Here is a 27,436-nt window from a genome sequence, read left to right as displayed (position 1 = left end):
TTGCAAAATGATACGACACAAAGTCAAAGTTGCCGTTTTCATTTCGATATACTTCGATTCTTGAAATTAAAAACGATTTTTCGATGCAGTTACTATATCGTTACACCCCTAATATCCCTTCAGGCTATTGGATCTAGTGGTAGCTGTAACTCTCAAGGCATCCCTGGCGCGTCCATCACACCTCTGACATTCATGTGTGTGGTAAACATTTCCATAGCAACATCGAGCTCCACCATTTCAGCGACGTCGTTGTTACACATAGGCTTGTGGGTAGTGTCTTAAAGGAAGCCAACATCCCAAGCATCACCACAAACATTATTCGGCACCAGTTAAGATGGACAGGCCCTATCATACGCATGCCAAACAGCCGCCTTCCAAAACAAATGCTTGGTATGGCCAGAAGGAAGGGCACTACACCCAATGGGGGAGGGTGGGGGGGGAGAAGAGGTAAGACAACATCAAAACCCACCTGATTAAGTGCTGCTTCAACCACAAATGGGAGGAGGCTGCTCTCAAGAGACCTGTCGTGTCGCTAGCTAGAAACAGACCTCCATGTGTCACATAAGCAAAGATAAAAGAGAAATCCACCACTAAAACGGTTCCACGACACAAACAAAACCATGACAACCATTTGCATTATGATTATGCTCTCATTGCAACAGAGAATGTGGATCAAGGATCAGCCTCTACAGCCACATGAAGACTCGCAAATAACAGACCCACCACAGACAGGACAATCCTAATGCTTTCGAGTGATTGCCAATGAGTATTTTCCCCATGTCATCACGAATAAGCAGAACCATTTGGCCAAAGACTTGCTAGAGGAAAGGTCATAGGGTCACTCAAAGGGTCGAGGCAGTTTTTAAGATCAACACCAATGCAACTCATGGTTGACACACACCAAACCACACCCAAGGAGTCCCTACCGGTGTGGTTTGGGCTTTACAGTCACTATCAGAGCTAAAACATAATAGGCCTATACTGTAGCAGGTATGAAAAGGGCTTATCACCTGATATGGATGAAAATGCTCACATAATCAATATAAATATTACATTTGCAGTGGGTGGTCTCCCTACTCTTCCATTGAAACATTTAGACTCTGCAGGGAGACACCTACTGGTTGGCCAAGCGGATATTCCCTCTTATCTGGAAGAGCAGTAGAAACTTGGTTGTCCCACACAGGAGACATGGCTTCAAATACCAAGGTGGTCATCGTTGCCATCAGGTGGAAGCCTCATAATGTATGTCCAAAATCAAATTAAAATAAATTGGATGCCATGATGAGGATTCTGCCCGACAGCAACGATATAGAACTTGTATAGCTTTAGCTTATAACCAACAGTCAAATTCCGTTTATTTTCAGTATCTAATATGCTGGATACCAGAGACAAAAACGAACTGGAGTGCACTGTAGCTCACTATTGTGTTGAAAGGTTTATGAAGGCAGACAGGCAGACAGGTTTATGAAGGCAGGCAGAATGAACGTCTTTATTCAATTTCTTTTTTTTTTGGAGAAAAACAACAGTGGATCTTTGCGATCGAAATATCATCAGCTCCATGTTAACATTGGCCTTACATCGTAACAAGGCCTTAACAACTTAACATCGGAAACTAAAGAGTGGATTGGTCCACAAATGACAAAACCCCACCCCCACCACAGTCATTTCAAGCATTCTATTGATTTGATCTTAAGCCAACTGTCAGTCATTCAGCAGCCAATCAGGCGGCAGTACCGCTGGAATAAACAAAACTAAAAAAACAAAACAAAAACAGGAACGATGTACAGGAAGATCGACCAATCAGAAAACAAAATAAGAAAGTGGGAGGAGCTTCCAAGCCTCAGAAGGAATTATGATTTCTTTTAATATAATTTTGTCATCATTTGTCAAAGTCTTTTAATCTGTTTGTTTTTCGTTCTGGTGAATTCTCCCCTTCTAACTGCTGTTTCAGTGCAATTCCTCATGGGTAACGATCGCTCGCTAGGATTGGGTGTGTGTTTTAAGTACTACACACATACGCGTGTGCGTGTGTGTGCGCGTGTGTGGTGTACAGTGTGTCGTCATGGTTACATGCTGCAGGGGGAGGGGCTTCCAGCAGCTCTGTGGTGCCGTGTTGCATCGTGGTCGACGTGGTCTTCTTAGCTGGTGTCCATGGACTCCATGTTGGCCGAGCTGGAGTCTCTCTGGATGGAGTCAAATATTGCGGCCAGCTCCTGATTGGATGAGATCTGTGTCTGGAACTCCGACATAAGAGGAGATTTCTCCGCCTCGGGGATGGAGAGCAGCGACACGACGGCTCGCATCGCACTGCGCTTCAACTCATCCTGCTTCTCAAACTCCTGTTTCACCGAGTTAGCCTTCACCTACACACACACAAACACACACACTGTGTGATTCACGGGGAAAGCAGGCTTGAATGAGCTGAAATTGAAGCTAAAGCTAAAACGGCGCAGTCAGTCAGTCACGGACGCACCTCGATTAATAGTAAATCCATGATGATCCCACTCATCATCAGAAGCAGTTGTTTCTTAATCCAGCGCTAATTTAAGTCAGAGATGGTAGTAATGGAGAAGTAAATGGAGCCGTACGTGGCGCGTGTGTGTGGTCTGCTGTCCAGTTACCAGTATGTCTGAGTTAAAAAAAAGTTTGAAGGCAGCACCACCCGCAGCAGTTGAACGTCGCTGCTATGCCGTTTGAGTCAGTGTGGCAAGTGCAAATATGAGTGACTGACTGATGTGAGTGACTTGTCAGTCAGCAGGATCGCCGCTCTGTAATGTTATGCTGTGGTATCTGTGGATATTTGTAGCCTGTCGCTGTCAGAGTAACCCGTCGTGTGCTGTGTGTGTATGAGGAGCGAAGTGGCGGCCGGACGTCGCTTATACCGTGTGTTGATGTAAACATTAGTCTTTTGTCTGTGTCTCTCTCCTCTCCCTCTCAGTCATTGTCGAGCAAAGTGTCAAGTGTGCTGCGCGGTATGAAAACATTGACCGTAGACCTGGATACGAAAACTGCATACGAACACGAAGGTGACCTCAGAACTAAAACACCAATGAGTGTGTATGTGCATGCATGCGTACCTTGGTTGTGCATGTAGCTCGTAGAGGTTCTACCAGTCTGTCGAGTCTCTGGAGAACGGCACTCGGACACAGAGATGAGAGTCGCGCCAGCATGAGAAACGTCAACATCTACAAACATAAATAGTATACATTAGTATTATTGTTATTCATTCTATTTAATAGTCATTATACAACAGTCCACTGTTTGATTGGACAAGAGGCATTCCATGAGGGTTGATATTAATTACCACAGTGTTATTATAATAATAACTAAAAACACGTGCTCCTCTGAGCACATGTCTCCACCTGGCCTGGTAGTAGAAGTCTTAACCAATCTAGAATGAGATGAAAAAGCGGACAGGTCCATCTTGATGACATGACTATTGATGACATTATTATTAGTGATGAATATTGATGACATTATATGATAATGGGCAAAAATTGGCCTCCTGGTGGTGCTATAAGAGAACAATGTGAAGTTTCACAGCAATCAGATGCTGCGTTCATAATTTGAGGCATTTTGTTCAAAACGAGCCACTCCAGCAAACTTAGATGCCAATCAGGATGGAAAATAATGATTGATAATGAGATTAGCTGTCCACAGACAGACGGACGCAAAATCATAGTCTCTGCAATGCCTTCGGCCAGACAGAGACAATAATAATAGACTAATGATGTCACTTATAATAGATAGGCCATGAAGATGATGTATTACTGGTGAAGTTCTTTAACCACAAAGCCCTATCTTATAACTTGTCACGCAATGAAAATAGTAGATCTACACTCACAACACATCATATCAACGTGTTGCGAGCTTTATTCCACACCTATGACATCCTACAGGGCCGCTTTTAAACCTTAACCCATTTTGGGCGGGAACCCCTTTTGGTGTTTTAAACATTATGTTATAATTGAATGGGGAGGGCTCATCTTTGTCGCTGCATTGATGATCCCCACAAGCGGTCAGGGCGCCTGTTCAGGGGAGGGAGGAGGTGGGGGGGGATAGCGTGTACCTCCACATGTGTTACGCCCCCCTAGTGAGACCTTTCACTGTCGGGTGTAAAGAAGATGTTGGCTTGATGGCCCGGGTATCGGAGGAGACCCGAGGCTTTCTTCACCCTCCCAATGACTGATTGTGGGGGTTAGCAGAGATGGAGTACTTGTAGAGAGGCTGGGGAATTGGGAATTGGCTATACTAAATTGGGACTTGAAGGGGAGAAAATGTTTTTCTTTTGTCTTGAAGGGGCATGTTTTGCACAATAACAGTCTTTTTATGAGAGAGATTATGTCTGCCCACAATCTCTGTGATTCATACAGTAGGCTACGTTTCTTTACCTCAGTCACTGATACTAAAATCTGATATTTTATTTTTTCTATGAACCTGTGACTTGACACCCATACTGTTATAAAACGGAAATAAAAAGATTTTGAAAAGAAAATAAACATTATGTTATAATTTAGCTATTGAAAAATAGCAGATCTACAAGCTCATAGCGCGCCACCGAGTGGCGCGCTACGAGCTTGTAGGTCTGCTATTTTTGAAAAATCATAAAAATGTGGCGCAAATCTTTGAATATATATTCTTTCAAAGTGAATGTTTTTAACTCAGGTCTAAATGGGTTAAACTGTGTGTGTGCATGTGTGTACCTTGATGTCATAGTGGTCTTTCAGTCCGTCCTCTACATGGTTGAGGAATGTGAAGATGTCCAGTCTGTCCAGACAGCTGTCCAACAGAGTGTACATGCACTCGAACGCCGCTTTCCTCAAATCCAAACCATCATCTACTGTGTGTTTGAATGGTCCCATCTCCACCTGCACACACAATCACAAAAATATGTTGATGGCATCAAATAATATACAGGCAGACATTTGTTGCAACTGGTCAGGAAGGGTCCCACAGAAACTAGACATTTCAAGTTTATAGTTTGAAGGCAAATGTAAACATACGGTAGACACATAAAACGATGTTAGTTACTAGGCAACTGTAAGCTAAATGGTGTCTGCAAACTACCACTTAAAGAATACCACTTAATTTATGCTTGACCTTTTAATGTCATTTGGCCAAAACTATAAAACTGATCTTGTCTGCAAGTGACACCGTTATACTCAATTTGATTGAAGCATCACAATCAAGATCAAAGTTGATATGCAGACTACTACTTTGAGTGTAGTCTGCACTCAATTGTATGGCAATCAGCCAATTAGACTTTGAGATATCTTGTGTGCAAGTGGATGACTTAGATATGCGATCCGATAGATTTAATGTTGGTGGCTTTCAGTTTCAGTTCACAGTTCAGTATTGCCTCATGCAAATCTGCTCAGAATGGGAGGCACAGCAGAGGCTACAATAATTAATTCAGTATAGGCGATATACCCCCAAATACCCGGGTTGAGGTTATTCAGTAGGATGACTGACATTCTGCCATGCTGTAAAAAGAAGAAGGGACAATAGTAATGCCATTGCAATAATGACAACAAGGAATAACAATAATAATACCTCTCTTATGAGTTCTTTCCTGACTTTGGTCTCATTATAAAGATGTGGTAAAACTGTGTCCAGAAGCTCCCGGATCAGACTGGGCTTATTATGGGCTGCTGAGTTGAACGTTACCAAGGCGACGCGCCGAACATTCAGGTCTGGGTCTTCTAGAGTCTTCAGGAAGTCACCTGGAATATGAACCAATTAGAGACATGCAACTGTGTGGGTGTACACACCTATAGAGGGTATGCGTGTGACATCATCAAACCAGGAAGTTATGCAGGAACGCCTACTGAGTGGCAAAAAACTACTTTCTGGCCTTGACAGCCCATACATCCACACAGAAAAGTCATATCTGATTGCATTAAACAATGTTAAACTCACTTTGCATGTTGCTTTGCCACTCGATTTGCCACTCGATGTGCCATTCACTTTAAGCATGCGCATACTCTATACAGTTTTGCTGTGTGTGTGTGTGTGTGTGTGTGTGTGTACCTATACAGTTCTTCAGTAGAGGGTCTATGGGTTGGGGATGATCTGAGATGGTGAACTTGACAGCTGTTACCACAGAGCTCCTGGCGTAAGACGAACCTAAACATTATTAACAAATTAAACATTAACATAACATTAACAGTACCACTAATAAAACATTAATAGTACCACTTTTTAAGGAACAACATTAACAGTGCCTGTCAATATTATGTCCATAGTCTCCCTCTCCTGTTGAAGAGAGGGATTTGCAATGATGTCTGAACTACAATTATGTATTGTACTACAATACTCTACCTGACTGGTTAAATTAATGTCATATTCATTCAAATAAGTTGTACATCAACCCAAAACTATTGTTTGTGCATGATTGTGTGTCACTGCGCCTTCCGACTGAAAATGATTAAACGGGCAACATATTTAGATAGATAGATTTACATAACTGCATGATGTTAACACCCCGAGCGGCAAGGACGGAGTTCTCCGTTCAATCAATTAGTAACGCCCAGCACTCAGGACGGAGATTGATAAAAGGACCGATCACATCGCTCCACAGCCTGGGAGCGTCTGTTGCGCAACATTCAATGTTATTTCCCGGTGGGACGTCATCGAAAATGTTCCCCCCATTTTAGCCGATGAGACCGAAAATCTTAAAACGTGAATAACTCTTGATCTAAATCATTCTGTCCAATTCTAAGCAAAGATTATGTGTTAGACGGTCCCGTCGCTAGTCGCGTTAGAATTAATCATACCTCCCGTTGTTGTCAATCGCCTCGGGAGTGTTTTGACTACATCCGGGATAGCGCCTGGTCTGTCGCTAAATGTGCTCCGCTGCTATAAATCGCTGGGCGCTCTGATTTAATGTATTAAATAACCCTGGGCGTTCGGGGTGTTAAGGTGGTTGCACACCGGAAACCGCTGGAGAAACGCCGCAAAAAATCAGAATTCGCATCCAATTCGCGCCCAGTGTGTGGAGACCTTTACTGTGCAGTTGGAAATGTGGACTAATAACAGTGGCTGATGTGTATAATATACACTAAACACAAAGATACTGTAGTATATGTATTGTAATATAGATATATATTTACCTGACAGTAGATAACCCTTCAGCCTTGGCAGTAGAGTTTCAGGGTCAATCAGAGTTAACTTTCCCAGACATTCAGCAACAACGTTTCTGGTTCCTTCCTCCTGACACTCACAATGTTTCAGCAGCAGGGTCCACACTGACTCTACATAGGGCTTCAGACCTGGAACTGAAGCTGAGCCTAAAACAATGCACAAGTGACATACTCTATAGGTTAGTACACTACTATACAGACAGAAGCCACACATCAGACCACTACTGAACCTGGGATGTAAACAGGGCTGCAACTATCTTCTTAGAAATTATTCTATCAGTAGCGTTTTTGTTTATTCGACTAACCGAAAACATGTTATTTATTTAAAATATATCAAAGTCGCCCTGCGATTGGGATTCTTTGTCATTGCAAAAGAGAACTTTCTTACTGCTATTGCCATACAGTTTCCTTGAGCAAATGGTGCAGAAACATGTGCCTGTTCTGTTATACAATCCAATCCACTTAATTTATAAAGCACATTGAACACAATAGAGTTCAAACAAAGTGCTGTACACAAAAAAATACAAAAATACCAAGGGTGAAAACAACAATACAAAAACAGGGCAACATAAAGACAATGCAATGCAAGACAATGTTTTCCTAATCCTAATACTATGGAACACAAACCTGCGCTAAATAAATCTGCGTAATGTCAAACTTACATAAACCTAAAACATACCCTCTGTAATAGTATAGCAGTGGTAATAGCATAGTAGTGGAATATTTACCTATTATCTCCTTTAGAGAGTGCAGTAATAGATACTGTCTTTTGGGCTGAGAGGAGATCTCTGCAAGGACGAAGGGGAGATACTCTGGCAGGTTGCCAACAGCGATCGAACCCAACGCATAGGAGGCTGCCGATTTCACCTACAGATAGAAGACGGGTAGAGAGATAGACGGAGACATACAGGTGCGGACAAACTGTTAAGAGACAACATCTGTAGCTATGATTCAGTTACATTTCCCACAGAATGTTTTTTTGTTAGTCGTTTTGTTTTTGAGTGACGAAGCACTCCGTCTCTCACTATCGACTTTAAGCAACGACGGATACGGCAGTCGGCTCCGGCAACCGGAATTGAATCAGTGCTCGATACAAACCTGCTCTCCGTCGCAGCCCTTTCTACTACGGCAGAACCTACACTTACACGTAGTGTCTACAACGCCATGTCATAACCATGTTTATTGAAATTATAGCTGTCATACATTTACACCGATTGCTCCATCACCTCTCTTATGCTGTGTAATGTGTTGGCATGCTCTGAATGAAGAAATAACACTAATAGGCTACCATGTCATATTAACCATGTTTATTAAAACGGTTTTAGAATAACACAGATTGCTCCAGCACCTTCCTCTTTCTACTGCCCCCATCATGTCCAGCGCATGTAATAATTAAGCAATATCGGCAAGTTAGCTGACGCATAACGGGGTGTTTTTTTTTTTTTTAAGTGTTTGCTTGACACATGCTGGTGTCCAATGTCGCCGTCGCCGATGGCTGTTTGCTTAACGATTTTGACAGCTACGGCGATTGCATCACAGCCGCCATACTTAAGCCTAGCGGAGCCGTCCTGAAAACAGTCGTTGCTTAAAGTCCCAATGTACAGTGTGACATGCACTCAGCGAGACGCTCAATGATTGTGGGCATGTCCATTTGACCCTCTGCATAGGAAAGACACAGATGGTCCTCTATCTGACCCTCTGCATAGGAAAGACACAGATGGTCCTCTATCTGACCCTCTGCATAGGAAAGACACAGATGGTCCTCTATCTGACCCTCTGCATAGGAAAGACACAGATGGTCCTCTATCTGACCCTCTGCATAGGAAAGACACAGATGGTCCTCTATCTGACCCTCTGCATAGGAAAGACACAGATGGTCCTCTATCTGACCCTCTGCATAGGAAAGACACAGATGGTCCTCTCCCCAAAGATGTATTTTTCTTGAGGCACTCTCAGCGCTTCGTCAAAAGAATGGTGTGACGTAGAGTGCTGAAACGTGATGCTCGGCCGCTGGGAAGAGGAGCACGCCAACGAGTCTTTACCATAGAATAAATGGCAGAATAGTGCTGCAAACGAATATTCTATATTTGATGGAATATAAAAAAAATGTAAGAATAATTGATTATAAAAAGATTAAGGTGTGAATAAAAAAATGATAATGCTGTGCGAGTTCTCCAGAGACTCTGGGGCATTTAACGTGAAACAGCGCTGGTCTTGCGAGATCACAGTACCGTCAGTCAGGGGCAGAAGGGAGAAGTCCCCCATAGTCTCCCCTCAAGCTTTACTTGCCGTGTGTAAACGCAAGCAGATTTAAAAGTCCACAATGCGTCGTTGATGCAACGTGTTGTGAGCTTGTAGATTAGTTATAGAGGGTATGCGCGTGACATCATTATCATACCCGGAAGTTATGCAGGAACGCCTACTGAGTGGCAAAAAACTACTTTTCTGGCCTTGATAGCCCATACATCCAAAACAGAAAAGTCCTATCTGATTGCATTAAACGACGTTAAAGGACATTAAACTCACTTTGCCAACTCACTTTGCAAGTATGCATGTGCCACGTGACACCGGCATACAACGAAGAATAAATCAGCTGCCTGCCTGCCTCGCTGCTACGCTGCCTGCCTGTTAACACCTTAATTGCCCGGTGTTAGTTAATCCATTAAATAAATGTCCCCAGCGATTTATAGCAGCGGAGCACTTTTACCGACGGATCAGATATCCGTTATCCCGGATGTGGGTGTAGCAGCTAAATGTAGCCAAAACACTCTTAACGGCGATCGACAACAACGGGAGGTATGATTAAATCTACCGCTACTAGCGACTGGACAGCGGGGGGCCGTCTAAAACAACGACCGAAAACAACAATGTAAAACTATGCACCATGGATTCTTGTCTCTCGTGGTAAAGCTCCCTCTGTGACAAATTTATCTTGTAGCCTACCTTAATTAGATTTAAACCAAAAACAAATGCATTGCTTTGATTTCCAGTTTCATGTCGAGGTTTTGAGGATTGTTCCAACTTGTATCACAGCACAATGAGCACATCGTTGGAGCGATACGTCTCTGTTCCTCAGATAAGTCCCGGGCTTGTATCTAAACTAACCCATTACAAAAAATAGGCTACAAGATAAGTATGAATCATTCATTTGATCTCGCAAGAGAGCGCATTTCGGCCCGGGCGGCTGGCGTAGCTGTCTGGGCACCTTGGCTGGTAATCCAGTCTGGCGGTGTGCCGCGGGTTCGACTCCCGATCCCGACGGCCTTTACTGCGTGTCACCCCCCTCTCCCCATTTCCTGTCAGCCTACTTTCATCTATCCCTCTATCAATAAATACATTTAAAAAGGCGAAAGCCAAAAAAAAAAAAAAAAGAGTGCATTTCACAGCACAAACCGTGACCGGTGCATATAGAGAAAGAAAGATAGCGTTACTGCATATTAGGCTACAATAATTTATATTATAATTCTATACATTCGAAGTTTGATAGGTTCGAATGAGTCCAACCCAAGTGGTGTTTTAAGAGGAATATTGTCATTTTTGCCCCATTCTTGCAGCACTATGGGCTCAAAGTGAAAGTAGTTACACAATGATTACCACTTCCCATAATCCAGAGGGACAGTCATACTGTGACTGGCTAGTTGGTTATTGTTTTGATTTGATTGGTGAATGAGAGGAATCTTCCACCTTAAAACTAGGCCCCGAGACGTCGCTGTGCACTCTATAGGCCTACTAACCAAAATTCCCTTGCACAATAAAAAAGATTTGATATTGCCTTTATGGGAATCAATCAAGTCCATAGTAGCATGACTTGGAATTTGCAGTTTGGTGAGAAAATGTGTGGGAAGCGGTAAACAACATTTGGGTGGATGGGGGCAGTATCACCTCTTCACTTGTGGAGGAGAAAGCATCTAGGATGACAGTCTTGAGTTCTGGTTGGCTGCTCAGGTCCACATGATGGCCAACTTCACCCAATGACAGCAAAGCTAGCAGTCTGATAGAATCAGTGGAGCGGCTGTTCTTCACATCCTGTTAATTTCAAAATAAAACATTCAGATGTGATTCGTTATTAGTTAATACAAAAGTGAAAGAAATTACAGTTACAATTTTGACGCTACACAATCTGACAACTGGAATTTAAAATTTGATGAGAGATCAAGTCTCGCAGCTGGTACTGATGTAACAGTTGCACAGATCACGTTAAACTCTGACCACTGAACAGTGTACAAATTGAACCATTTGCACACTTTCTGAGTTGGGTCCATTTGGTTCCTATCTATTGATAATTTATCTGGGGAACCCCAAGAACCCCCTCAAGGACCACTGGGGGTCCCAGGAGCCCAAATTGAGAACCAGTGCCTTAGATCAACTCACTCTGGTGAAGTTACTGAACTGGTTTGGTGTTTGTTCCAATTCAACTTGGAGGACTTTGTACTTGGAATAAGAAATGAGCCGATCTACAAGCTCACATGCGACACGTTTCGAGCTTGTAGATAGGCCATTTTCAGCACACGTGCAACACCATTGTACGACAATTACAAGTATTACAAGTATCAATACAACAGTGTGACATGTACCTGTATGAACTGTCCCACGACAGCAGGTCCTTCGTTGGGACAGGCTCTGGTGAGCGCTGCCACACATTTAGCAATGGAGCAGTAGGCCTGTTTGTGAGCCAGCGCAGAACTCTGGGAGTAGACTGGTCCTGTTAGCATCCTCAACAGGTCCATGTAACCCAAACCTACTGTATCCGTACACACCAGGGCCTACACACACACACACACACACACACACACACACATTAGTAAACTGGTTCTGCATCAGCAGGTATATAGAGAGGAGTAGAAGGAGAAAAGGAGAAGAGTAGTAGAAGATTAGGAATAAAAGAGGAATAGGTTGGATTCAGAGCAGGAGTAGGAGGAGGTGTAGAAGTAGGGGGTAGGGCTGGGCGATACGACCAACACAAGCAAGATCAAATTGTTTATTGATTCTAAATCGGTTTCGATATATTTTCGGTAAATTGTCAGCATTACAGTCTTATTCCATTGTATTTAGTGTATTGTCAATGCACTGTGTGGTTAGGTTACATGTATTCCTGTGGTTTATGTATGCCATGTTATATTGTTAAACAATTAAATAATATTTTCGTTTAATTGCCCAGCCCTTGTAGGAGTGGCAGGATGTAGTTACCTGGTAGAAATCCAACATGGCTGCCAGTGCTCCTCCCTGCAGCAGTGGGGATCGAACCAGCGATATGAGCTGTGTGAGGATGTTTCCTCCACTGAGCTGAGCCAGGGAGGAGGGGTGCGTCTGAGCCAACGTGGACAGGAAGCTCAACGCCATCTGAGACACGTGCATGTCACTCTCTGATATGAGGGGAGGAAGTTCAGCGAGCACCGCATCTATCATGGCTGGAGTCACTGAGGAACTGATCAATACAAAATACAAGATCATCAATAACATTGATCAACACAATATATTGATGCCGTCGTGACAGAAACCTTGTGTCGCCATATTTAAAATTTTGGCATCTTTTTCGTAAATAATTAACGCCCTACTTCGTCAAACTGAACACAAAAGTCGCAAAAATATCCGATCAAATTTAAGCTAGCGGCGGCTTGTGAGCTTGTACAGTAGATCGGCGGATATTTTAAAGAAAATAGAAGTGGTTACGTTTGTCTGTGGGTGTTTATTTAACCAATAAGTTAAATAAGAGCTTGTGGGAACGGACCACTGGCCTTGCAGTCCGTCACGCTCCCCGCCGTTTCCTGTCGAAGGGACCCACGTCAGAAAAACAGGCGCCTCCCGTTCGTATGTTTTTTTCCCTCTTCCGAGTTTTGCACCTACTGGGATTCCGCCTGACAGTGTCGACATCCATCATGGCCAAACTGTTAGAATGAATCTGTCAGTGTGTCACTGGTAGACAGACAGACAGACAGACAGACAGACAGAGGTACCTGTAATTCTTCAGCAGGATGTCCAGTGCAGCTAAAGTACACAGTTTGAGAGCTCTCTGGTTCTTGCGTAGGAAGGATGCCAGGATGGGAACAGCTTCATGAAGTACGGGACCCAGGTCGATGTTAAGAGGAGAGCCTGCTATCAGCGTCAACGCTAACAGAACAAAGAAAAGACAATCATTTTACTCTTGTGTATTGCAACACACATAATCTGTTTATTGAGGTAGCACTACAGTGCCTTTAACAGTAGTGAATCTGGTATAGTGCTAGTAGTATATATTTAGGTAGTAGTACGTTTAACAGTAGTGGGTCTGGTATATTTATTTAGGTAGTAGTACCTTTAACAGTTGTGAGTCGAGTGATTTCATTTTTGAGTCGTTCCAGGAAGATGAGCAGTGTACCAGGGAGTTCAGTGGGCAGACGGTCACCTAGGTAACGGCACAAGAAGACATGATGAAACGGGTGGTACAACAGGAAGATATGTTAAAACAAACTATTACTATTCATTACCTTACCCTCTCTCTCTCAACCCCCCAGGCCTCCCCTCCCACCCTCTCGCTCTCTCATCTCTATGCCTATGATCCAATAAAGACTGGAATGGTTGTGTCTCCTGCCAATCAGGTATATTCATCCCCTGCCTTTTAATTTTTTTAAACAAAATCCAATACTGAACATGATCATATTTAAAAATCTGCATTCTGCGTTGTTGTTAATAATAATAATAAACAGTCACATACAAGACAAGAACGTAAACCTTGGTTACCTAGGTTACAGATGATCTGGCCCATACAAGAAATGGCTCTTTCTTTAACTTCCTGGTCAATGTCAGCAGCTCGCAAGCGCTTGATTGTACAGCTGAACAAGTCATTGATGTAGGGGGCGGGGTCAAAACTCTCTTCCTCTGTTAGGCTGTCCAGAGGTCTGATCACCTGGAAGAGCACAACCCAATCCATTTAACTGACACAGAACTAGTTGAGGGTTAGGGTTACTTACAACGAGACTAACTAGGAGTTGGAGGTTCAACTCCCTATGTTACCCAATGGCTACAACAAGGCCAGTGGGGTATGCATTTCCTTCCTGTCTCGCTCAGTGAGAGTCTGAGGAGTTGAAGATTGAATTACTGTACCTTAACCAGCTGCTGTGTGACCAGCAGGGCTTCAGAAGTGATCTTGTAGAAAGGGTCTCCCACACAGGCCACCACGGGTGGGACGAGAGCAGAGATGTGTGGGTGGAAGGCGTGAGGCGGGTGCGAGCACAGGATCACGTACAAACACGACAATGCATCGATCTTCAGGTTCGAACTGCTGGACTTATCATTGAGACTGAAGATTATACCTGAAACACACACACGGGAAGAGAGTAAACATCAGTTACTGTACCTGTCCAGTACTCCAATAGAGGGTATGCGTGTGACATCATCATCAAACCAGGAAGTTATGCAGGAACAAAAAAACTACTTTCTGGCCTCGACAGCCCATACATCCACACAGAAAAGTCTTATCTGATTGCATTAAACAACATTAAACAATGTTAAACTCACTTTGCCTGTTGCTTTGCCACTCGATTTGCCACTCGATGTGCCATTAACTTTAAGCATGCGCATACTCTCTATAGTAGTATTGCAATGCTGAATTCACACCAGTGGCAACAAAATGTCCGCACTCTGGGATTCCGCTAAATGGGTGTGTTCAAACCTCAAGGTACTATGAGCAACACCCTAAATAAGCAAGCTCTGGCCCAGCGAGAGATCCACTGCTCTGCTCTTTTTTTGTGTGAACAGGGACGAATTCGGTCACTTCCTCAAACGTTATCGTTCTTCTAGTTTCAGATATTACTAACCTAATCCAAGCCTATTTCAAAACAAAGCATGCTTTTGGTTAGCTGAAGCTCTGTCTCACTGCGCTGAGTCAACGGGCAGTGGAAAAGTTGAACTTTTCCCTACTTTGCTGCTCCGCCCTTAGCTGAATACGCCTCCTACAGTGGTGAAGAAAGCAGTGGTCGGTCGTTCAGTTAATGGATGAAACCTTGGCGATTTTCAGAAGGCAGAATACCACTGCTGGTGTGAATTCAGCATAACAGAACCGGTAGTACAGTATTACTACCAGTTTTGGACGTGTTGGCCGCTAGTGTTGCTAGTGTTAACATTTTGTAACTGTAAGAGTACTGTAGCAGTTCATGTAGTACCTGGTATTAGTACTGGGATGTGTTGAACCACGGCTCCAGGAAGAACGTTCACCAGTTCAGTCAACATGTTGAAGCAACACTGTCTCGTTTTCACACTTTTTTCCTTCAACTGCTTATGAAGAGCTTTCACTATCATAGGAACCTACAGACAGTCGGAGACAAAAAGACAGACTACATGTTATGATAAGCTCCTGATGATTAAAACAAAACAAAAAAAACAATGTGTTGTTAATGTTCCTTTCTTTGACTCTGACCACTTTGATCAATCAATACAATGCAAATTGATATTTATAGGCAGGGGTCAACACAGCCCACAGGATTTTGGACATAAAAATGCTCAATTGCCTCTGTAAACAGCGTTGAGTGTGAGAATGCCTCACACTTGGTCTTCCCTCTCTCTCATAAAATACACGCAAATACAACCGTCATAATTGGTCATAGGGAAGAACAATTGTGAAATTAATACAAGATGTTATGACATATGTCTACTTAATTTACAACGAGGTGAGGACTGATGACTGCTTACAACAGAAATATGGTTTCATTATGCATAACATTATTTACGCCAGGCCAAAGGCCCAAGACGGAGATTATGTTTTTGTCCCCTTTTATGTGTCAGACCAATCAGTACCAATAACCAAACCTTTTGTGCACCCCTGTGTGTACCTGGCTCTGTAACAGGGTTAGAGGTGTCTCTCCTTGCTCCATAGCGTCTGGATCGGACATCCACATCTGAGCCGGTCGGGTTTGTTTCAGCAGAGAGAGATATGCATGGAAGACATCTGCCTTCACATTCTCCTCCCTCTCCTACACACAACAGACACACACACGTTTGGGTTAACCGTTTTGAAGGATGTACCTTTATTTAAGGGATATTTCAGACTGCTGTGATTTTTCTCTGCAACATTCAATGTTTCAGGTATGCTCCGTCGTATCAGTGTCACGTGGCAAAAACAACAGATTTACAAGCATGCAGGACGACTTTTCAGCATGCGGCACCATCATATGACAAAGTATAAAACGACTTAAGTGTACTAGATTTTGGGAAAGTGGTTTTCAATCTTTTCTGGATCAGGGCCAACTTGAAAATCTCAAAAGAATTCACAGCCCACCGTGCATGTTATGATCAATTGATCCAGCTTGGATTATGATTAAAATCTTTGTGTTTTGCAAATAATTTGGGGGCCCACTTCAGAGCCCACAGGCTGAGAATCCCTGCATTAGGAGATACAGTAGAAATTCTGTTACTGTACATCATATGACAAAATATGATTGGTGTCACAGGTAGGAGTGATTCAAATACCTTGAAGCGGGCGATGAGTGCAGGGGAGACGGAGCGATAGAAATCAGGAAGCATCTCATGTCTGGTTGAGACGACAGCATCCAGACACTTGGCCGACGCGCGACGCACCTTCCAACTGATGTCATCATCATCACTGTACTCTTCATCACTGCCTGTAACATTATCATAAGCATCACCATCTCCATCACTACCTACATCAGTGTACTCTTCCGTCACCACCTACATCATCATAATAAGCGAGGAGCACACTTTTCTAGTCTTACTATCATTCTCGAGTCTATCATTTCTTTGTTATTTCTGCGTCATTGCTACTACAACGTTGAGGAACCAAAACCAAATAATTTTACTCCTGTGGACTAATGTAGATAAATTCCAAATTATTACTGAATCCAAGTACGCCCTTTATCCGAATAAAACCCTTTTCTTAGAAAATGTTTACATAAAAGGTCCAGGTTTTATGTCAATATGAAAATTATAAAAATATGATTAAGGTTTTCTACTTTTTTTGTATGCACTTTCGTTTACATTTACAGATCATTAGATCAGTTTGTTAATGATTTAGAATTAAACTATTCTTCCATTTTGCACTCTCACATACCCCTTGTTGTACCTCTGTGGACCACTAGAGGTACTAGTACGTACTGTAGAGACACAACATAATACAACTTAATCATAATCATCACTGTACTCAACTGGCAGTTAAAACCTTGGCTCTGTGGTTACCTTGGTAATCTTCGTCATTCTGTTCTGCATCCATAGCGTTGTCATCCTCATCTTCATCATCGTAGTTGTAGTTGGGATCATAGGTCAGGTAGCGCAGACACAGTGAGATCACCGTGGGAACGTGGGGGTACACCTCCTTAGGACACCTGACAACAACATCTACAGTGTTATTGCAAAAGAAATCAACTAAAATACTAGTAAAAAATACAATAGAGTATCCATGTCCTGACTTCACTCGTTCATCCCCTGGGTTGCGGAGGTTTTTCCTATATGGAGAATAACATTGGGTCACCTTAAATAGTCTCATATAGCGTTGTGGTCCAAGAATAAACAAACTGCCTCTGTGATATTGTCGGGGAGGTAGCTCTGCATCGTTTATATTTGATACATATTTGTCCGTTTCTGGCAAAAATGTAACTACCGTAATTCAGCGGCAGTAACATTAGAGCTTTCTCGCCGTCAGTTGATTCTTCATAAACATACGGCCGGGATCATTTGTTTATTTTTGGAACACAGTTCTTATTAGGCACGATATAAGACGACTATGGCAATTCTGAATGGGGGGAAAAAACGCAACCCAGGTAGGATGTGTTACGTCAGACTTCAGTGCTCTATTCCAAAACAAGACAACTTCTGCACTTGCAAAACTGAAAAATCAAACTGAAAACTACACAAAAACTAAAAACGATGAATGAATGATATAACTATAATAACTCTGCTATGTACGAGTACCTCCTAACGAAGGACTCAAACGCTTGGATGCAGTACTCTCTCAATTCATCATCGTCCACGTTACAAAACTTCACCACCAACGGAATGATCTTCTCCAGATATTCACCTGAAAGACAGACATAGATGGTAGACAAACAGTGAATTGGTCAAATATCACAAAGTAAGATGTGACTTGACTACTAATCATATTTTCATCACTTGGACTGAAGGAAATAAGGAACGTAAAGAACACAAATATGTGCTGTCAATTCAATCACAACCCATTCTGGCACAACACCACCTTTACTTTCTCAGGAGACTGAAGAAGTTGGCATGGTGCACCACTGCCTTGTAATGGGAACAGTACTGACCTCAATCGTCACTGGCAGTACATAACAAATTTGTTTCTCCCCCAGAACAATTGGACAGAAGGAACTAGTCTATAGACACAGTACACACTCACAAGGTGAATTTTCTTTGGCCTTCATCAGTGCTGAGTAGCCGAAATGCTTCCGTTTGTCATGACTGCTGCTACGGTAAACACAAAATTCAAAGTAAATTCACCTTGTAAGAGCGGACAGTTACTATAGACTGTTCACTGAGAGTCTGCACCAGTCTGTCAACTAGAGCACTCTCAGCTCGGGACTTATGCTGCTGGTCTGCACTTCAGTCCACGGACATTCAATGAGCACATAATCAGTCATCGTAATTGGTACGAGACATCATAATTATTTTCATATCGGTTTGAAACTTTGATGATGAGTCAAAAACGTCCCATACCGATATGACGATCGATTAATAATGCTGCTTAATAAATGTAACATCATTTCTATGACGAAAGACAGAAAACAAGAATTGTGAAGAGATGTCCATCTAGCCATCTTACCGATGCGGTGTCCAGCCTGTCTGCTGATAGCAGCCGTACACTGAATGTATGTTCTGGTAGTTGACATGTTCAGGGCGTCCCATGTGCGTCCCAGTTCAGCCAGCAGGTGTTCGATTAGGTCAATGAACACCAAGTTCCCACATGACATCACCAGGTGACCCAGAGCCATGATGGTCCTCTGATAACAAAATAATAATAATATTAACAATTTCAACATCACCGCGCGTGAACCAGTCCCATGATGGTCCTGTACTACAATAACAATATGAACAATGACTTTCTGTTGTAATGAAATTTGTTAATGAAATTTGTTAATTAGTTATGTGTTACACTTCCTCTTTTCACATTCATATGAATTTGTACCAGCCCTCTAACACTGCTATCATTAGTGTAATGAGTAATCATTAGTACTAACGCACTACTACTATTAGTAAAACATCAGGAGTTGTCACAAAAACTTTATTTCTAACTTTGATAAAATAACTTGATTTTTTTTTTTTTAATATCCAATAGCATTTTCAATATGGCCTTGTTCTCATCATCACATGCCAGCAATCATTACTATTAGTCCAGCAGCAGGGGGTGTGGAGTGGGAAATTTGATATATAGTTTTGTTTTATTGGCCTAAAATATTGTCTATATGCATACATTAATGAATCCACTTGCTGTCCGGCTGTCAGCATGGAGCAATTTGTTTTATAGGGGTAGATCAGCACATTTTGGGCACATTTGGGCAAGTGGCTATGGCTAGTTTGACAAGTCACATGTTACATAAAGCATAATGACATTTTAAAAATGTTGCCTAATATATAGGGTGTTAATGGTATGGTCAAATATATCCCCCTATAAAAACAATTGCTCCATGCTAATATATAACTATGTAAATGTATATAGACTATATTTTAGGCCAATAAAAAAAACCTATATACCAAATGTCCCACTTTAGACAAAAAGAAACCTGTTGGCTGCCGGACTATATCCATTAGGGCTGGGTAATAATAATATCAATATCATGACATAAGATTAAGATTAAGCTCAGTGCTTAATGCTGCCCAACAGTAAAGTGGTATAATTTTGTGAATTTACCCGACTGTTCTAGCCGTTACATTATGTCTTCCCCTACTTGATGATTATTCATCAGACATCTCATTGTGTAACTATTTTGTCAAAGCACCAATATTAATCTCCACTATATTAATAAGAGGAATTTGATCCAAAATATAGTGATATTACCCAGCCCTACTATCCATGCCACTGCCCTGAAGTCAACTAATAACCTGATTTATACTTGGTTGTGCGTTGTGTCGCATACCGAAAGTAGCCATCCAAGTATAAATCAAGCATATCAATGCAAACACAAGCCCCTACACAGCCTACCCGAGGGAGCAAAGAGCTGCGAGTAAGCACAGTAGCTCCTCAACTAAACTCAACGGCGGAAGTATATTGAAGTCCACATAAGGTACCAGAAGACAGAATTTTATTTAAGCTGGTTTGACAATACCGGGAAGAAAACAGAATAGGTGATATTAAAATCAAGTTTAACCAGATTAAATCAAGTTTAAGGACAAACTTTAATAAAAGGCATCATTCAAAATAACCATATATCTAACAAAATAATAACACTGTCACTGATGAAAATATAATCTATTTTAAATTAAAAATCTAAATTGAATCTAAGGATTACTGACAATTCCCACCGCCCTGTGTCATTTTAATATCTAGGGTTAGGGGTCAGGAGTACCTTTCTGACAGCCAGGCGAGGAGATGTGAGCTGGGGAAGCAGACAGCTCAGGATAGAGGGATGGAAGTTCACCAACAAACCTCCCTGTCTGTACAGACAGACAGACAGACAAAGAATGAGTGACTTAATAAAGCAATATGCCACAAGAGGTTTGAGGTTACCTTGTATTTTACAATGGCTGAGAGGCGTGGTGAGGCACGACAGGCAGCGGAGTGTCTCCAATCCTCTCAGACATCATAAAATACAAGATAACCTCACACGGCTTATTGCTTTTCTAAAACAGTTACACACATGGCAAAAAAACTATTCCTAATTTAATCACTGGAGAAAGTAGTTACACTTTGGGGCCACCAGATAGAGCCACTTCCTTGTTTACTCAGGCAGTCCAGCCAGGCTGTGTGTTTATGACAAACTTTGCCAAAGAAATACATAGAGGCCTGGGCCACGGTAGAGCGGTCGCCGGTCCAGTCACAACCTTTGCCGCATGTCTCTCCCCCTTTCCTATCTATCAATAAAAGGCAAAAAGCCAAAAAAAACCAAAATAATAATAAATATATACATAGAGACTTGTGTTAGGTCAATCTCATGGTGACTAAAATATTCGATAGAAATTAATTTTGTTTTTAATCCAGATTTAGCCGATATGTCTGTGAACATCACATCAAAACAGCTAGCATAGCTACTTAGCAAACAGCTGTCCTGAGTGTCAAGGGAATAGGGGGCACTTGTGTATTTACAAGCGCCGAGTCATTCAGTCACCACTCACCATCCTATGTGCGTGGGCGGTGCTTAGAAGCCCGCACAGCCAGGGTTTGTAAGGCAATCAAGCGCTTTCCTTCTCTAGTTCAGCTACAAATATGCTGGATCACTGTAACGTGCCTGGGATTGATATAAACTGATTTAAGGTGTAGATTATCGTGAGCTTTATTACATGGTCTAAACAGAAACCAGCCAATCAGAATCTCCACACACACACACACACACACACACACACACACACACACACACACACACACACACACACACACACACACACACACACACACACACACACACACACACACACACACACACACACACACACACACACACACACACACACACACACACACAGAGTGTGGTTACCTGCAGAGCATGTCCGCCATGATGTCGAGGGCCTCCAGCTGAACAGACACATCTTCCTGTTTGGCGATGGCACTTGTCAGTCTGCCAGTTATCTTCTTACAAACACTGGCTGCTAGCGCTGAGCCTAGAGAGATTGAATTATATTGTTGCATATGATGCATAAATAAAATACATATTTCTACCAGGGGGCATGGGCTGGAATTTACTTGTTTATGCATTACATGTACACAACTACACATTATGTGTTGAATTGCAGCGTGATGTCATATTTATAAAAAAAACATTTCAGTGCACATAAGGACACAGAAACTATCACTCTCATTCAAAATGCATCCATTAGAGTTCCAACTTAAACTAATAAAGCTGAAGATACAGCACAATCCTCAGAGCTCTGCATTAACTTCCAGTGAGTAATACAATAAGGGCCTTTCTCGGCCCTACCCCTTTCACATTGTTTATATTGTGCTTAGGATCCAAGATGGCTTGATTTAGCTCCAGGCTTGTTAGTAACAGCGGGCCAGTGGGGCCACTGAGGCAGCACAGCAAGTCGATTTATAAACACGGACCCCTTTTCTGGACGGACCGGCGGAAGTTGTTGATGTGTGTGTAGCAGCTAACAATAGCCACACCACTCTAGTGTCGATCGACAACAACGGGAGACAAGAATAAATCTATCGAGACTAGCGACTGGACCGCAGAGCGCCGTCTAACACAGGATCTTTTTTCATAATTAGACGGGATGATTTAGATCGCGAGTTATGAACGTTTTAAGATTTTTAAGATTTTAAGGTTTTCATCAGCTAAACAGGGGAGGGAGTTTTTCGATGACTCTCACTCTTGCGCGTCACCGAGGATTGCCCAGCAGGCGCTCCTGGGCTATAGAGCCATGCGATCCGTTCTCATATCAATAAACTTCGTCTTTTGGACAATACTTTGTCCTGGGCGTCGGGCGTTACTAATAGAAAGGACAAAGAACTTTGTCCTGGGCGATGGGAGTGTTTGTTAACAGCAGTACAGTAAACAATACCACTAAAGACAGGTTGAAGTTATCCTAGAACATTTATTAGTAGTAATAACATTAGTATTTATTAACATTAGTACCAGTATAACAGCAGTATTAGTAACAGTACTTAAACATACCACTAGAGGCAGGGGGAAGTTCTCCTATAACAGTCTTCAGTCCGATGGACGAGATGTCTCGCAGCTGCTCTTTGTCAGACAGCATGTTGGTGCACAGCGTGTCCACAATGGTCTCAACCTGGTACTCCTTCACCTTGCTCACCAGAGGGCCCAGGCTAATCACAAAACATAGCCGTTTCCGTTAGCTAGAAAATGCATTGACGCTAGTATGTCGCCGGGACTTACCCCCAATCCAACCCTTGATGCTGAGTACCAAGCAGGGAGGCACTTGATCCCATTTCTCATAGTCTTTGGTATGAGCCGGCCGGGTATCGAACCCCAACCTGAGGGCGGACACTCTAACCACAAGGCCACTGAGCTGGTTAATCCAACTAATTAAAATCTCATGGGACACCATGTCCATTAAAAATGACTCTGGATTCTGACGACCTGTGCTCCCATCTCTCTCTCTCTCCATTTCCTGTCGGTCTACTTTCTCTATTAATAAAAGGCAGAAAAAGCTCAAATATCTTACAAAAACATATTTATAGAACCCAAAAAGATCTAAAAAGTAGCTAAAATAGTACCCATATTTCAGAACCTACCACAGGATCTTAACTTCTCAACACAAGACCAAGGAGACCAAATACAAGCACGACACGACAGTTATGTTTAGTGTAGAAACAGACAGATTGATCAAAATAATAAATAGCATTTCAACAATTTCACAAAAAAGTGATATTATGGCCCGGGCAGCTGGCGTAGCTGTCTGGGCACCTTGGCTGGTAATCGAAACTGGCAGTGTGCCACTGGTTCGACTCCCGACCCCGACAGCCTTTACTGCGTGTCATTCCCCCCATTTCCTGTCAGCCTACTTTCATCTATCCCTCGATCAATAAAAAGAAAAAAAGGCAAATTATATAGCTTTAACTTCCTGACCTGAAGCCAGTTCTACAAATGCCTCCTAAAATCTTAACAGTTTTCTGAAAAACACATTTTGCTATATATGGTTGCTGTCGGGCAGAAACATCTTATCTCCATATTCTAATCAGAGAAGATAAATAGCAACAATCTAAAATTACAACAGAAGCCTGTGAAGCCTCCTCCCCACTTCTGTTTCGTCTTTACAATCGCCCAAATTTATAATGGTTTATATAATATAAAACATCTAAGCATAATAGCTTGTTGCTTAGCAGAAATGGACATTTAAAAAAAAATTAAGATATTTTAATTAAAATATATTTTCGTGAATGGAAATGGCAGCTTCCTTACTTCGGGAGGTGTAGTTCCAGACAATTTATTAGTGCAACACTACATAAGCGTGCTTTTCCCCATTTGTCCAGAAAACTGAAATATCTTCCAAAATTTTGACCGGCACCAAATTGTCTTCTTGAATATCTGATACGAATCTTGAACTTGAACACACCAAAGAACTTGGTGTGGCAATGAGCAACAGAGACCAGTGGAAGCAGTTTGTGTCGCAGATCTCGAAGGCACTCGAATGATGATGATGCCCAATCTGACAACCACAACATTTGCATACACTGTATGTAGTGTGCTAGTGTGTGCATGACTGTATGTGTACTTACCATTTAACAGCCAGGTTTTGAACTTCTCCATTTTTATCTTCCAACAACTTCAAAATCATCTTCACCACCTGTTAATTATTCAGCAAGTCAGTCAATCAACTGATCTAATGTGGTTTCAATCCTATTCATTCAGGACGTCTACTGCTATAGAACTGATATGAACTGTATATAAGTGCATCCTCGAACATTTATGTCAAGGACCCCCAAATGGATTTGAATTTGGCCCCATCTCTAAAGATTTGTACAGTGTTGATGTTGATGAAAAGGATTCCAAATCTGTCACAATGTTTCAAGATTTGTCAAATAGAACTACTGCTAATGGTGAACCACTGCTGTACATACCTTGTACACAATGTAGTGAACTGGTGGAAACTATATAGAACTTATGTACTATACTTGACTTGTATGATGTTGCAATGTACAACTGGTATGAACTGTACATAACTCAAACTGGTATGGACTGTATGGTACGGACTGGTACAGAACAGAACCAATATAAACAGTACAGAAGCAGTTATGAACTGGTATGAATTGTACAAAACTGGAACTGGTATTAACTGACCTTCCTCTCGCTGTCATCATCCAGTTTGATTGAATCCTTCTGCAGCTCAGACATCAGGTCATTGGTTGCCATGAACCTAGAGAGAGAGAGAGAGAGAGAGAGAGAGAGAGAGAGAGAGAGAGAGAGAGAGAGAGAGAGAGAGAGAGAGAGAGAGATTACACATGTGATTTAACGGTGGGAATAATCAGGTTCTGACAGGCAGAATGGTATGGACACAGGCATGGACACAGAGTGGACAGTCATGTAGACAGGTAGATAGATTGGTAGTACTTTGAGTTGGACAGACAATATGTAGTAGACACTAGAGAGACAGGTTGGTACAGGCTTCCAGTCTCAACATGAAAAAAGTAACTCGTTCTCACTTCTCATAGTGTCACACACACTTCTAGCAAGCAGTCACCCTCATACAGAAACAGACTGCCTTTGCCATGATAGCCACAAACAAACAGAAGACAGACAGACAGACCTGTTAGTATGGACAGCTAATCTAAGAGCCACAAGTGAATTATTATTCCAACCGGTTGCCGTTAAAACCTAGAATCATAGTTATTCTTATAAACCAAAATAAGATTATGGTTGACCCAAGCTATAGGTAGTTGACATTACTACAAATTACTAGAAGCATCCTGTGGCTGGTAAGATAACAGATACATTTATTATTATACATGTATTTTTTTACAGTATTTCAGTGGTAGCGAATTCTGCTGATGCCTCTTTCCCCTCTACCTTGCTTTGTACCAGACCACCATGCTAGTGCTAGTTTCAGATACTTCACAGTAAAATCCTCATGTGTAAAAGCTGTATTATGCAACGTTTTTTAGTGAATAAAATGTTCAGTAAGTCAAATACTTTACATTGCACAATGTTTGTTATTTGTTACTTTCCAGTGCACACATGCTGTGCACACGACACTTTAACGTTCATTACTTTCGTTTCCAGTAGGCTATACAAATACTTGAACATCAGTTACTTCTATTTTCCAGGGATGCCGACAGCCCATATGCTGCTGTTTCACAGAATACCACACCCATTATGTTAACATAACACTAGACTGTCACTGCAAACATGACGGCTAAATATGGATATCATTCAATATACTGGAAAACTCAGTTAGCTACGCATGTCAATACACATTCCATGGTCAAAATCTGCTAACGTTTAATTTTAAATGGACACACATTAGAATGAGCTTCCTGCAATGACAGCAGCTGCAGTTAGCGCTAACCTGCAGCCTGTGATGGAAGCTAACTACGGATGCTATACGTCAACATAAACCATGCAACCAGTTGGCAACCTGTTTACAATAAAAAAAAACAGAAGAGCCTGTTAGGGTTGTTATTGTTAAGAGTTTTAATACGGAACTCAAAATCTTGCGAGTGTCATTCATGCCGATTAGCATTAGCCGCCTACCAGCTAGCCGGGGGACTGTCATGCGTGCAGATGCTAAACGTCAACACAAAAACACCCGAACACAACAACAAACACGCTTTACTTTCGCTCACTTAAATAGCATTAAAGTGTTATCTTTTGTATTTGTCTGACACGTTCTATTGCTTCGCTGCAAACACCTCGTGTCAACATGGCTGGTGCTACCTGGATTTAAAGCTCATTTACACTTGTATGTTCTGTCACGTTGGACAATGATTATGTATTTTCGGCCAAAATGAGTTACATTTAATTCCAAATGAATTAAATGTATTCAACTGAAATTACGTAATTGTTTTAAACCAGCAAGCAACCCGCTCGCGCGACATAAAAAGAGACAGATGAAAAAAAGAATAGCAGCGTGGCCTGCTAGCTTAAAATTAGCCCGTTCATTAGTCAGGTAACGTTTCATTTTCTGCCCTAAAATGCAGTGTATACACATAGTATGGTTGCGTGTTGCAGGGATGGGAAATAATGTAATAATCAATAATAATAATAATAATAATGTACCTGAAGTCCTTGTCGCTTGACGTCATTTTCTCCAGCAGGTTGGAGATGTGGTACGAGGCGCTCGCCATGTTTGCGTGTTGGTGGTTGTTACTAGTTAGCTCCTCTGTTAGCCTCCTTCCTGCTAGGTAAGGTACCAGTGCTCCGTCACTGACCGTTAATGACCGTCCGTTAGCTGACCGTTGGGTGCAGGTGATGCAGGCTCTGCTGGAAGCTGTAAGGACAGGTGGAGTGCAGAGATGCTTTGCGGTCCAGATGCTTCAGGCTCGGCTGGCTGCTGTTGCCTGGTTGTTGGTTCGCATCCCGCGGTGGAGGAGTTTGGATGTGTTTGAATGGACGTCCCGTTCTCTCTGCAGAGGGGCGGGGCTAGCAAGCCTGTCTGCTGCGGGTTAAAGTTCACAGTTTTTCCTCTTTTTTTTCTCAAGCTCAATCAAAGATCAATGGTTTTCATTTTCAACCTTTTTT

General features: G+C 42.2%; 2 protein-coding genes across 2 annotated transcripts in view; both read right to left on the bottom strand.

Annotated features, from left to right (window-relative positions):
* Nucleotides 1–20,751, bottom strand: part of mdm1 (Mdm1 nuclear protein) — a 64,585-nt gene extending 43,834 nt beyond the window's left edge. The window contains exon 1 of the mRNA XM_079494812.1: nucleotides 20,743–20,751. The gene's annotated coding sequence lies outside the window, so the exon portion shown is untranslated. The remainder of the gene's footprint in view (nucleotides 1–20,742) is intronic.
* LOC306916796 (cullin-associated NEDD8-dissociated protein 1) lies at nucleotides 1,462–27,342 on the bottom strand. The gene is made up of 26 exons (XM_079494823.1): nucleotides 26,975–27,342; nucleotides 25,040–25,115; nucleotides 24,478–24,545; nucleotides 22,910–23,064; nucleotides 21,770–21,893; nucleotides 20,645–20,732; nucleotides 18,904–19,081; nucleotides 18,039–18,144; nucleotides 17,307–17,452; nucleotides 16,584–16,735; nucleotides 15,947–16,087; nucleotides 15,281–15,422; nucleotides 14,223–14,431; nucleotides 13,860–14,025; nucleotides 13,435–13,524; nucleotides 13,097–13,250; nucleotides 12,330–12,567; nucleotides 11,717–11,905; nucleotides 11,025–11,168; nucleotides 7,871–8,009; nucleotides 7,113–7,289; nucleotides 6,031–6,126; nucleotides 5,554–5,723; nucleotides 4,704–4,868; nucleotides 3,078–3,185; nucleotides 1,462–2,363 (listed from the first exon to the last, which is right to left on the bottom strand). Exons 1-26 carry the CDS (start codon nucleotides 27,040–27,042, stop codon nucleotides 2,139–2,141), a joined length of 3,714 nt encoding a protein of 1,237 aa, XP_079350949.1. The 5' UTR covers nucleotides 27,043–27,342; the 3' UTR covers nucleotides 1,462–2,138.
* Nucleotides 27,343–27,436: the final 94 nt, after the last annotated feature.

The sequence above is a fragment of the Electrona antarctica genome (assembly GCF_951216825.1).
Source record: "Electrona antarctica genome assembly, chromosome: 23".
Classification (NCBI taxonomy): domain Eukaryota; kingdom Metazoa; phylum Chordata; class Actinopteri; order Myctophiformes; family Myctophidae; genus Electrona; species Electrona antarctica.
Note: the sequence above shows the minus strand (reverse complement) of the source record. Positions and strands in the feature narration are given on the sequence as shown.